General features: G+C 33.3%; 1 protein-coding gene across 1 annotated transcript in view; it reads right to left on the bottom strand.

Annotated features, from left to right (window-relative positions):
• LOC127702821 (mucin-2-like) overlaps positions 1–861 on the bottom strand; it is a 117,635-nt gene extending 116,774 nt beyond the window's left edge. Inside the window, exon 1 of the mRNA XM_052207121.1 lies at positions 856–861. Coding sequence (XP_052063081.1) covers positions 856–861 — 6 coding nt within the window. The remainder of the gene's footprint in view (positions 1–855) is intronic.
• Positions 862–12,922: the final 12,061 nt, after the last annotated feature.

Here is a 12,922-nt window from a genome sequence, read left to right as displayed (position 1 = left end):
TCTTAGATTTAATCTTATCGACTGGGTACCTCGAACGGATAATCAACTTAAGATCGTCTTTGATTACTCTTAGCAAATTTTAAGTGTATCAGCGTTCTTTTTTTACTGAAAACTTAACAGAAAATTCTAAGAGTGGTCATGGGCACCTCTATCTCTCTCTTAGTTGACAAACTAGCGCTTGCAATGTTCTTGCATGTGCGTTCAACAGAATAAAATAGGATATCCAAAGGGTCTTCAGAGATCGAACAAATCCATTGGTTTTCTTAGACGACCGTAAGATTGTCCGTGATTACAGAATCGGCAAATGTCCCTAGGAACAGCATTTTTTTCTGCTGAATAGCTGTTAGCATTGTTTCTAAATCATCTTTGTTAAAGTTGGCTTTTCTCATAAAAATAAAGAGATGTGGTATGATTTACAATGAGACAACTATCTTCCAAAGTTCAACTGAAGTGGATGTAAGCAATTATAGACAACTTTCAACAATGAGACAAGAAAAATGTCCCACGAGGGGGTTGGAGATACGCTCTTAGCACCATCGTAATGTTCTCGTAAAGCGTTCGTAAGTCTTCTCTTAAATGAAACTTAAGATAGGTTTTCATGATACTGGCCCCTGGTAAGAAAGATCGTTGACTAATATCTAGACGTTTTATATACAAATATATATATATATATTTAAATATTCAAATATTTTTATTGGATAAAAAACATATAATATATATGACAATGCGTAATCCAAGTGTACAACAAACATGACATATACAACATGACAAACAATGTAAATAAAACATTATACATAACAAGTGAAAATTAATGATATGCTGTAGCAAAAGTCTATTATTTTTTTTGTATAGTACTTCCATTAATCATGGTACCAACAGACACTACGTGTTAGTACGAACTTCAAAAGCTTGACATATTTGTCTTGCATTAACCAAATTATTTTGGTTTAGTAAATATATTACTGATTTGATATCATCTTTTTAAATCAAATTCTTGAAAATACTAAACTTCTCTCGAAGATTTTTATATGGGGACAATATAAAAGAAAGTGTACTTCATTTTCTACTTTGTCTCCGCAAAATTTGCAGAATCTTACAGTATTTAACGTTTTTGGTTTACTGTACATCCTCGTTTCAACGGAACACTGTAGCATTTGATTTGTGTTCCACGGAACATCCTTCGGGATACCCCTGATTTGACATATGTACAGCCAGAAGGTAATTATTACTTTAAAAATTCAGATACTTTTCAAAAATTAAAACCATGTACTGTTAATATTTTCGACTGTTTAAAGACACCGGCTACAAGTGAATCATTTCTACTTGTAAACATAAAAAAGGAAAGAGGAGCACATGTAAGACATGTAATATGTTACATGTAATCACGACTCCAGATTTCACAATTAACTTAACAAAAACATATCATTTGACAAGGAAGAGAATTTGACGAATCATAAGTCCTCCATGGCTTCAATGAACATTACATTGAACAGCAAATCTGATGACTTACCTTGTTTGTATTGGATACCTAAGCTTCACAAAATTTCGTACAAACAACGGTACATTGCCGGCTTATCTGCAAGTTCTACAAAGGAATTGTCCATTAGGTTGACAAAAACTCTGTCCGCAGTGAAAGAGGATCTTCAGAAATACTGTGAAACTGTTTACTCGCGTAGTGGTATTAACCATATGTGGATTCTAAAAAAAAACTAAAGAACTTCTGGATAATTTTAAATCTCGATCTTTCTCTGAAATATATTCTATCAAAACTTTTGATTTTTCAACCCTGTATACCACCATTCCCCATGTGAAATTGAAAAATCGTCTGGAAGAAATAATCCACAATGCTTTTCAATATAAAAATGGTAGCATACGCTATAAATTTATTACTTTTGGATACCATACGGCATATTTTGTTAATAGTGAACAAAAAGGTAAAACATGCTACACAGAGTACCAAGTGATCAGTATGCTGGAGTTTCGTATTGACAACATATTTGTTGAATTTGGAGGTAGATTTTTTCAACAAATTGTCGGCATTCCTATGGGAACGAACTGTACGCCTCTCCTTGCCGACCTCTTCTAATTTTTATATGAGTCGGAGTTCCTTCAGACACTTGTCAAAACAAGAGGATCAAAGAAGCCAGATCATTTAATTTCACATTCAGATATATGGATGATGTTCTTTCCATTAAAAATCCAAACTTTTCTGATTGGGTTCCATTAATATATCCTCCAGAACTAGAAATTAAAGAAACAACAGACACGGCTTCCTCCGCCTCATTTTTAGACTTATACCTCGAATTTGACATAAGCGGTATTCTCAGAACCAGAATCTGACAAACGCGACGATTTTAATTTTGAAATTATCAATTTCCCCCACCTTAGCAGCAATTTACCAACTTCACCTGCAAATGGGATATACATTTCCCAACTCATTCGGTATTCAAGAGCTTGCAGTTGCTACTCAGACTTTATAAAACGTCACCAGTGTCTGAGCAGAAAGTTGATGAACAAGGGTTATGTCAAAGAACGTCTCGTCCTTTTTCTAAAAAGTTCATCGGAAGATACCAAGACCTTGTTGATGATCTTGATGTATAGATTCTAGGTAGTGACGTTGCTTATCATCTTAATTACGTGTTATAGTGTTCTTTTATTTGTCTTTTTATATTAATAACCTTTACTGTTTAGTCCATTTTTGGTAATATCCTTTTGGCGTGGCTTGGTATTTATATATCCCGCCATTGTGTTATTGTGCTATGGTATTTTTTTGTATTCTTGTCTTTCTTTTTTGCTTATATGCTTTGTCTATATGCCTTTTGATTTCTTTGTTCACATAGTTGTTTGTTTTTATAGTGACTAAGATTATAACACAATGTTGACTGCTGTTCTCCTATTTTTGACATTTTTACCTATTATGTCTGGGTTTTTTCAGTCCACACATTGTTGTCAATATAATGGATTTTTATGCGACTGTCATACAAGTGAGAGGTTTAACTAGCTATAAAACCAGGTTTTAATATACCATTTTCTACATAATGGAAATGTCTGTACCAAGTCAGGAATGTGACAGTTGTTTTCCATTCGTTTGATGTGTTCGAGCTTTTGATTTTGCCATTTGATAAGGGACTTTCCGTTTTGAATTTGCCTTGGAGATTGGTATTTTTGTTATTTTACTTTTTAATAGCAAGTGAATGTGCAGTTCTTCTAATTTTTGTGAGAATTGATCTCTCATATTTGAGTCATAGTTTGGTATATCAAAGCTCAGGTAAGCTTTTAAGTCAACACACCATGTAAGGGGTCGACCATTTGATTTAAGGAGGTATTTTGGAAATGAATATTCTGGCTGCATAAAACGGGATGACCATATATATTCTTATCTTACCTCCTATACATTTCTAGGAATATCATTGGTTAAAAGCTACCGCGTGGAGACCGTGTATATGTCATATGGGGTTAGTAGGCGGGGCTTATTCTAATGCACGGTTGGTAGTGGTGTTACGTCCCTTTATAAAAACAATACGGCGTTGATGAAAAATCTGAAACGTTTCTACAAACAAAGAAATTGATGATGAACGATTAAAACAAATGCAGAAAACACATTAAAAGCTAACAAGTTGTTATTGTTGGCATTTGTTTTTGTATATACCAATAGAAGTAGGTTCTTTATATTGAAAACTTGATCACTTTGATCGGCCACTAGTCTAAATGCCACATGTTAAGATAGTCGGTAAGATAAATTCGTTGCACAGTGTGCTAGTGACCTATTACGATATACATGGGGTTAATAAATTCCATATGAGGTTCGAGCTTCGCTCTTACCCCATATATATGGAATTTACTGACCCCATTATATATCTTATTAGGTCACTACCACACTATGTAACTAATATTAAACACAAAATTCAGGAATCAATTGTGTACAAGAAGGCTAATACATTTTAGCGAGATCTGCCTGGACCACGATAGATATAGAGAGACACTGTAAACGACGAGATAAATTCAATCAACTCAAATTAGTAACAAATTTACACAAACCTCATGCACCTGAATGTACAGAACGGGTTAATGAGTCTAGCAAGTGTTTACAATTATTTTTTTAGAGATACGATGAAAGGAATGATATTGTAGTCTGTAATATAAGTCATATTCACGATTTAAGCAATTTTGATATTCAAAACATACGTTTAGTGCGAAAAATGAGATTTTATGGGAGAATAATTCACTGTAAACAAATGTGGTCAGCCGAGAGGCCCAATTTATAAACTCATCATAGATACCACGGGCCTGTTTATCGAGGATGTCCTAGGATTTGTCCTAAGACCTATCTTAGGTATAAATTAGGATAATGTTAGGACCGACTTACGACATGTCTCAGCATGCACATCTGAGGACTATCTTAGCTAGGATGTCCTAACCGCTGTCCTAAGTGTTAGCGTAAAGGAAAATAAGATATTAAACATTAATGGTATATAAAAATGCATCGAATTTCACCAGTAGCAAATATTTTAAGATTAAAAATTAAAATGTTCATTAATATCATTATAAGGATAATAAATACTATTCATCTGCTCTGTTATGTACAGGTATGTACCTCCGTTTATTTCGAAGCACTCCACTTATAGGATGCGCAATTAATATTTACTTATCGAAAAAGCGGATATCTTTATATTAACAATAAAAATATAAACAAAAAATAAAATGTGTTTATGTGAGTTAAGAAAAAGTCTTTGGTGCGTTAAAATATAAAGCGATATTAATCAAAAATAGTATGTACACAGCACAATTGCGGCAATAAGATTCGCGACTATGTATAAAAATGTTATTTACAACATTACTTTTTTTAAATAATGTATAATCGATAATTTTCTTATAATTGTACATTCAAACATAAGAAACAAAAACACAAAAAAAAACACACAAAAAATGTAAATGTAAATGCGTTTTATATAAGAAATGAACAACTCATTTGTAAAAAGTGACAACTGAATATATTTTTTTTAGTGATTTTAATTCGGGGTGTCACGGTTTTATACTTTATAGAGTTCAAAGGCAAATCTCGTGCATTTTTAGATAAATACGGAGTACATAAATTATTTCATTACGGATCACAGGCGCTTGGGAAATGGACCTCCTTTTTTAAATCTTTTATTTTTGTGTTTTAACTCTTTTTTTTTATAAATTTTCTTAAATATTTTAAACTTTTTATCATTTATTTAATGTGATTTATTTATATATGATGTCCCTCTATTCTTATTTTAAACGTGCAAAATAAGAAAAGGGGCCTCATGAAGAACAGCAACTTTGCTTTTTGTATATTTTTGCTGTGCATGTACTGATTTTGTGTCATGGATGGATACCCCATATCCTTTGTTTTCTATTCTTTCATATATTTACTTCTGTTACTGTAATAACTTTTGGATAAGAGAAAGAACACATTAAATAAGTTAAAATCTGTTAAAATATTAAAGAATATTTACGAAGTAAAATTAAAATATAATGAAATAAATAGAAAAAGGGGGTCCATTCCCCAAGCGCCAGTATTACGGATAATCTATACTTGCGCATAACGTCAATGTCACCCAAATAGTTCAGTGTACTATGATAGTCTTTAAGCGGCCTTTTTCTACCAAAAATATTTGTACTGCTCCGTAAATATACATATATAGGTGGTGATCGTATTTAATTACAAATTAAACATCATAGAATATATCCTAAAGTTAGGACTATCCTCGGACCATCTTAAGACACCAACATAGATGTCATAAACTTACGACTATTCCTATGACTTCTCCTAAGTTACGACATGTTTGATAAACCAACTTAGAACATATATATGTCCCAAGATGATCTTAAGACATTGCCTAGTCCTAAGAGCGCTCAAATAAACAGGCCCTAGAATTACAATAAAAGGTACATGACTAAAAAATTCATAAGGGGTTCCGCGGAACCCTGTGTCTCGCCTGCGATTGCTGCTGCCATTGTAAAAGTGTAATGTTGACTTAAAAAGTGAGTCCATTCATCAGAATTTAAAAAAAAATCAAAGTTTTTCTTTAGATGCTATTTCTTGATCTTGAAGATTAGCTTCTGTCCAAGTTTCATAACACTCCATGAAGGTTTACAAATGTATCATGTAAAAAAAATTAATCCCAGACTGTCTGTAAATGTTAACTGTAAAAAACTAAGTTCATCTATCAGAATAAAACTGAAAATGAAAAAAAATTATTTTCAAAAGTTGGCTTCAGGCATTATCTCTTAATCCTAATAAAGCTTCTGCCAAAGTTTTATAAAATTCTATGTCGGTTAGACAAAGTAATTGATGTGTAACAAACTTCAACCCCAGACTGTATCTACTTGTTAACTGGGAAAAAAACCGCAAAGTCCATTAATCAGTAAAATACGGAAAAATGAAAATAAAATTTTCAAAATTTTGCTCTGCATACTGTATTTTGGTCATTATCATGCTTCTATCCAAATTTCATACAATTCAATGAAGATTTGACAAAGTTATTGTTGACTAAAAAACTTTAACCTCAGACTGAGTCTGAATGTTAACTGTAAAAAAACTAAGTCCATTTATCAGTAAAATACGGAAAAATGAAAAAAAATATTTTCAAAATCTTGCTCTGGATACTACTGTCTGTTGGTCATAAACAAGCTTCTGTCCACATAAAATTCTATTAATGTTTGAAAAAGTTATTGATGACTGAAAAACTTTAACCTCAGACTGAATATGAATATTAACTGTAATAAAAACTATGTCCATTTATCAGTGAAATACGGGAAAATGAAAATAAATATTTTCAATTTTTTGTTCTGGATACTGTATTTTGGTCACAAACAAGCTTCTGTCTAAATTTCATAAAATTCCAAAAAGGTTTGACAAAGTTATTGATGTCTAAAAAGGCTTCAACTACAGACTGAACCTAAAAATTGACACCGCCGACGCCGACGACGGAATCTAGGATCGCTATTCTCGCTTTCGCGACATAAATGTCGCAGGCTCGACAATAAAACGTAGAAATGACAATACAAAATATAATATAAAAAAACATAAGAAACTGTTACAACAGGTATTCAAAATTTATTGCATATATTAAACAAACTATTAGACATGTTAAGAAAAGGTATATATACTCGATGCTTAGGTTGACAAATTTTACTTTAAATGCGGGGACTGTATCAAAACATTGATATTCGATTTAAAACTTAAATCCTATGTGTGGTGTTTACCAGCTATCATACACACGTCTTGGTTCATTTTTTTTTAATTTGGAACTTCTTAGTGTAACATCGCAAAAGTTAATTATTTTCTGATATTAATGATTGTGATAATTGGATTGATTGATTGTTGGTTGCTAAACGTCCAGTGGCAAATATTTCATGCATATTCAGGACGAGAACACATGATCAAATTACAATACGATGTCCTGTAATAGAGGCCATCCGGAATGAAGGTCGATGAATTTTGACTGCCACTTGAAAATTAGGATATATTTGATAGGGACAGAAATTTTGCCTTGCATCATGCCATCTACGGACCTCTCAAAGAGTTGTTGCAATGATTCTTAACGTGCACAGACCATGGCACATCAACACGAGGCATTGGATTTAACGTCCCCCGTCTGACTGGACGTGGCTGCGTACTTGTACATCCCGCAAAGCCAAACGGACACCCCACTTTTGCTAGGGTTTTACTGACGGTCGAGAGAAGACCAAAGTGACCATATTTCTATTTCCAATCACCTGGGGGTAAAAGGGGGGGGGTTATAGGACGGGAAAGGTGTAAGTTTGTGCGGGTGAACGGGAGTGGAGGATGGGGATTGATGGTAATGCAAGTATGTACTTCTAGACGGGCGGGCGGGTGGGATTACTAGGAAAAGTTGGAACCTAAGCTATGTAATCAACTCCTACAGTTTTCAACTCAGATCTATGACACTTTTTAAAAAGGTAGATTGAACAAATATTGAAGTTGTATGTGCGCCTGCTATTATGGAATTGTTTGAGGAATTTTTACATTTCATATTTCAAATATTTAAATATTCAGCATATTCGAATTTTATTTTTTTATTTTCCTAATCATAGGGCTCTTTACAAGCATATCAATCAAGTTACAATACATACAATACAATATAATTATGCTTATAAATATAATAATAGAGCATTCTCTATTATTTACGAAACATTCTGCTTAAACCGGCCATTTTGAGTCTTTGATCTATTTTCTATCTATATTTACTTCTTTCTGTTCGTGAATAAGCTCCTAGTTTTATTTTTTTTTAAACGGAAATTGTAATTTTCCTTCAAGCTTTTCTAGAAGTTATAGGCAAATGAAAATGACAGAATATGGTGTGTTCGACTTTTTGAACGCTTCCGTAAGGGATCAGGATGGCCTTACCGTGTCAAACGGATCAGAGGAAAAGATCGAAAAATGTAGCGTCAAGCATTTGAAAGGGAAATTAAGAGACAAAGAAAAAACCGGGGACAAAAAACAAAAAATAGGTAACTTCACGCTGAAACTTGTGACAAACGAGAAACCCCTATGGTCTTTTTAAAAACTGGAGCAGGCATTCTCAGATTTTCTCAACTACAATGCACCATGTTTCAAGTATCTTGATAAACATACATGTATCGGAGGTCTCGGTTGGATGAAAAATACTGATCCTATCGTAAGATTTTTTGTGAAAAGAGTCGCTGGGTGTTTGCAGAATCTTCATTGTAATGCATACAAACATGGTGTTGCCGAAATCCTTTACTTCAGTTGTTGTGTTTGACACCGATTTCGAGATTTTGAAAACTACAAGTCTACGACTGACCTCTATATTTTCTCCAGTAAGGTAAACAGAAAAGCGTTAATTTGCAAAGCAAACAGGTAAAGTGTTTTCTGTTGTATATCTGAAATGAAAACCGATTCTCAAGTTCCACGACTATGATCACTTTATCGACATGCAAGTTATGTGTATTGTTTTGCAAATTAAAAATCACGGAAAAATGAGGCGAACAAAATTTGTACTTCTTGTGTGTTTAAGTTGTTGACAAAATTTTAAATGACGTCAGGGACCTTGTGACGTAAGGCGGAGGGAATCACAGACGGTTAGCCAAAGGAGGGCTTTGAATTACGCGAGTTACTTTTACCAATACACTTTAAATTATAGCAATCGATTACAAAACAAAATAGTCTTTTATACTTTGTATCGGTTATTGATAAAAAGTCAAAGAATACAACACTAAACAAATGGACTATTTATCTGCGTTGAATGACCACTAATAACACCTTATGTCACGCGCTCTCATATGACGTCATTTCTAAATGTAAACATGAAAACTGGTGGATCCCGGGGGTGGTCCGGTGGTTTAAACCCCCTTTTTGTTTAAAAACTAATGCTTTTATATGGGGACATATGATTGGAACCCTCCCCCTTTTATATGACTTGCATGTGTTGGAATTAGACGTCTTGAAAGGCTATTTTATTTTTTTTGCTTTGACGCCTTACTGCTACGTATTAATATGACGTCTTGAAAGGCTATTTTACTTTTTGTATTTTTTCACTTTGACGCCTTATTATTTGGACTAGTGTTGGAACCCTCCCCCCTCCTCCATTTTAAAAATGGCTAAATCAACGCCGGAGAAGTATGTTAAAATTGATTATGCTCGGACACTGCAAACTTCACGATCAACCCCTTTTCAAAAGTTTTCAAATTGTGAGAGTGAGGCCTTTGGCTGCAAAAGTTTTATCATGGAGCCGATCAGTGTGTTTTCTCAAGAGACTTGGTCGCTTCATTCTAGACCTCGGGTGGCGAAAATTGCCTTTCCTATGATCTTGTTATTCTTTTTGTTATTTACTATTTTTGTTAAGTATTTGCCGAAAGAATTTAGAGAAAAAAACAAACAATGGGAAATACGATTATGCACAGTGATGTCCCCATGCATTAATTAAGTCCCCCATTTTTTTTTAAATTAGAAACTCATCCCCCATTCAGATACTTCAAAATGCATGACCACTGCCCTTCAGTTAACCCTTTCAGCTCTTTAATTCTTTAAAACAATTCTTATGGAAACAACTGTCCCAGGTTAGTAGGGGGTTGAGCATCACAAACATGTTTAACCCCGCCACATTCTTTATGTGCCTGTGTTTTTCGTAAATTGTTTTGTTATAAATTAGGCCGTTTTCTCATTTTTTTGTGTCGGGGTCTTTTTATAGCCGACTACTTAGTATACGGTATTGGTTTTTCTCATTGTTGAAGACCGTACGGTTGCCTATAATTGCTAACATCCATTTCATTTTGATTTTGGTGGATAATTGATTGTCTTATTTGCATACCACATCTCCTCATTTTTACAACTTCAAGGAGGTTGTCTGATGTTCTCCTTGGGGAAAACTGTACAGTACATTTGTCACATGATCATGCAGTATAGTGCGATGTGTGTATGTATGAAGCTGTTACTGTAGCAGGGTAATTTATGATAACTTATCAACAAAATCGAATGACAGACAGAAAACTTTTGAAATTAAGTGAGCAAGAAAATCCAAAATAGAAGTTATTCAAACTAATTAAACTAATTAAACATACATTTAGAAAGGATCTGGACAGGTCCTGTTTCAAGAGTGTTCAAATTGCAAAAACAACTTTTATTAAGGAAATGACATATTTCATTGATCTACATTCAGATGCATGGCGCAAATAAAACTTTCAAAAGAATGACTTCAATTTTACTACTAAAAACTCTTAGTTCAATAAATTCTAAAATCATTAATTTTGTGATAATTTTAAGATTATGAAATGTATAATATTTATATATATATATACATGTATATATGTATATGTTGTGTACAAATTGTAATGTTGTACAAATTATAATTTGTACAGAATTTTTGTACAAGTTATCAGTATTTTATGAACCGCTCAACACAAATGGATGATACAAGCACACAGTCTTTTGTTTCACATATTTGTCATATTTCCATGACTACATGATACAGTCTTATACTGAGCATCCGATTCGATACAAAAAACATTATAAGAACACGAAAAGACTTTATTTATGGATATGATTTTGGTATAAGTAGAAAAATAAAAATAGAATTTAAACCATGCAGGTGTCCTTATTTCCAGTTTTAGGACAAGGAGAATAGCACTAAATGTTAGGTTGAAGTATATAAATTTGAATTTAAGACATTAAGCTGATGAATTTTACAAGATAAACATTTTTCATCTGGTGGAAAAAGGTATGTGTCAAACAACTTATAACTTGTACAAAAACCCTGTACAAATTATAATTTGTACAAACTTGCATCTTGTACACAACATATATAATATGTAGTTTTCAATTTTCGTTTCAGCATTTTTCAAGCAGTGGCTATACCTTTTTATGTAACTATTTATGTGTTGCTTATGAATTGAATTGTAACACTTCTTAGTGACTGGACAGGTTTAACCAATGACACCTATAAACAGCATCTGACCTTTTGTCGTTCCTGTTAATAAAGAAAAAATGCCTTCACTAGAAAGGGAAGACACTTAGAAAAAGCATCAATTCTCTGGCATTCCTGCTTGAAGGATTTATTTTTCATAACTCCAGTGTATATGCCAATATACACAGTTTTCAACATTGCATTACTATAAATTCACTTAATTTTCATATCTAAGCCAGTCCAGTTAGATATCGACTTATGATATTCAGTCAACACAGCTCAAAGCAAATTGTTTAAATAACCGATAATTAAAAAACATGTTTGGCATACATCCTTGTACATTAAGTTAAATACAGACAGCCCCTCCCCTAAGCGTGAAAAAAACACCAAAACAAGTAGTTTGTCATGCATCATGTTGACATGCAGAGATGCATACACAATGGTTTAAAACTTTGCCGTATCTATTAGGTATGCATTTTGCCATCTATATCAGAATTTAAGACAGTCTCATTTGATATCCATCAATTGGATTTACTAACTATGAAACATGATGAAAGATGATAGTTTTGCATTTTAAAATATGAATACATACATACGGCTGGTTATAATGCAAACCGTTCAGCTTGCTAATTATACAATAAGTTCCACGAAATATGCAGACATTTTGGTCTGGAGACAAACCCTACACAATTACAATAGGTACATTGTAAAATCACAGCTCATTGAACACGAGCTTGGTTTGCCAATACTAAAATGTATGTAAAACTATAATTCAATAGAACACAGGTCGGTATGCAGGCAATCAGATCTGGTATATCCAAGTAAATAAAATTAAGAGTTCATCTTACATCAGTTTTGTATGCAAGAATACAGTGAACTAAAAAGGTCAAGCAAATAAGCAAACTGTTTATGTTCAAAAGTGTATACATAGGTCGGTATGCTGAAAAACATACCTATGCATTCCACTTATTTTTTTCCCCTTTTCACAAGAGTTTATGACAAAGCGGGTCGATGTACAGGAATAAACCCCTGAGTGTCACAGCTAAAAATTGAGAGCTTTCTTTCAAAATAAAACAGAGTTGAAGGCTATGCATTATTAATTGCTTACATCCATGTCATTCTGCCTTTGATTAAGAGATGTCTCTTTCGCAATTATACACCATCTCCTTATTTTGATACAGGTTGGTTATGCAGACATGAAGAAATGAGCATTCAGGCACACAGACTTGCCACTTCAAACATGTATCTAGAATAAGAGTTTAGAATCCAATAGGTCTACATATGGACAGACCTCGCTGAAAAATGCCAAAATAAAAAATAATAATTTAGGTCTGCATACACCAGGTTTGTATGCAGGCATACAGACCTGAACTATACCACAATAAATGATTTTAAAGGTTCTACATATACCAGATTTGTATGCAGGCATACAGACCTAACAAATACTAGTATACGCATAGAGTGAGAGTTAAGCATACGTCAGGTCGGTATGCCGGCATACAGACTAA

This window comes from Mytilus californianus, unplaced genomic scaffold (genome assembly GCF_021869535.1).
Source record: "Mytilus californianus isolate M0D057914Y unplaced genomic scaffold, xbMytCali1.0.p SCAF_5, whole genome shotgun sequence".
Classification (NCBI taxonomy): Eukaryota; Metazoa; Mollusca; class Bivalvia; order Mytilida; family Mytilidae; genus Mytilus; species Mytilus californianus.
This window is presented reverse-complemented; position numbering and strand designations above follow the sequence as displayed.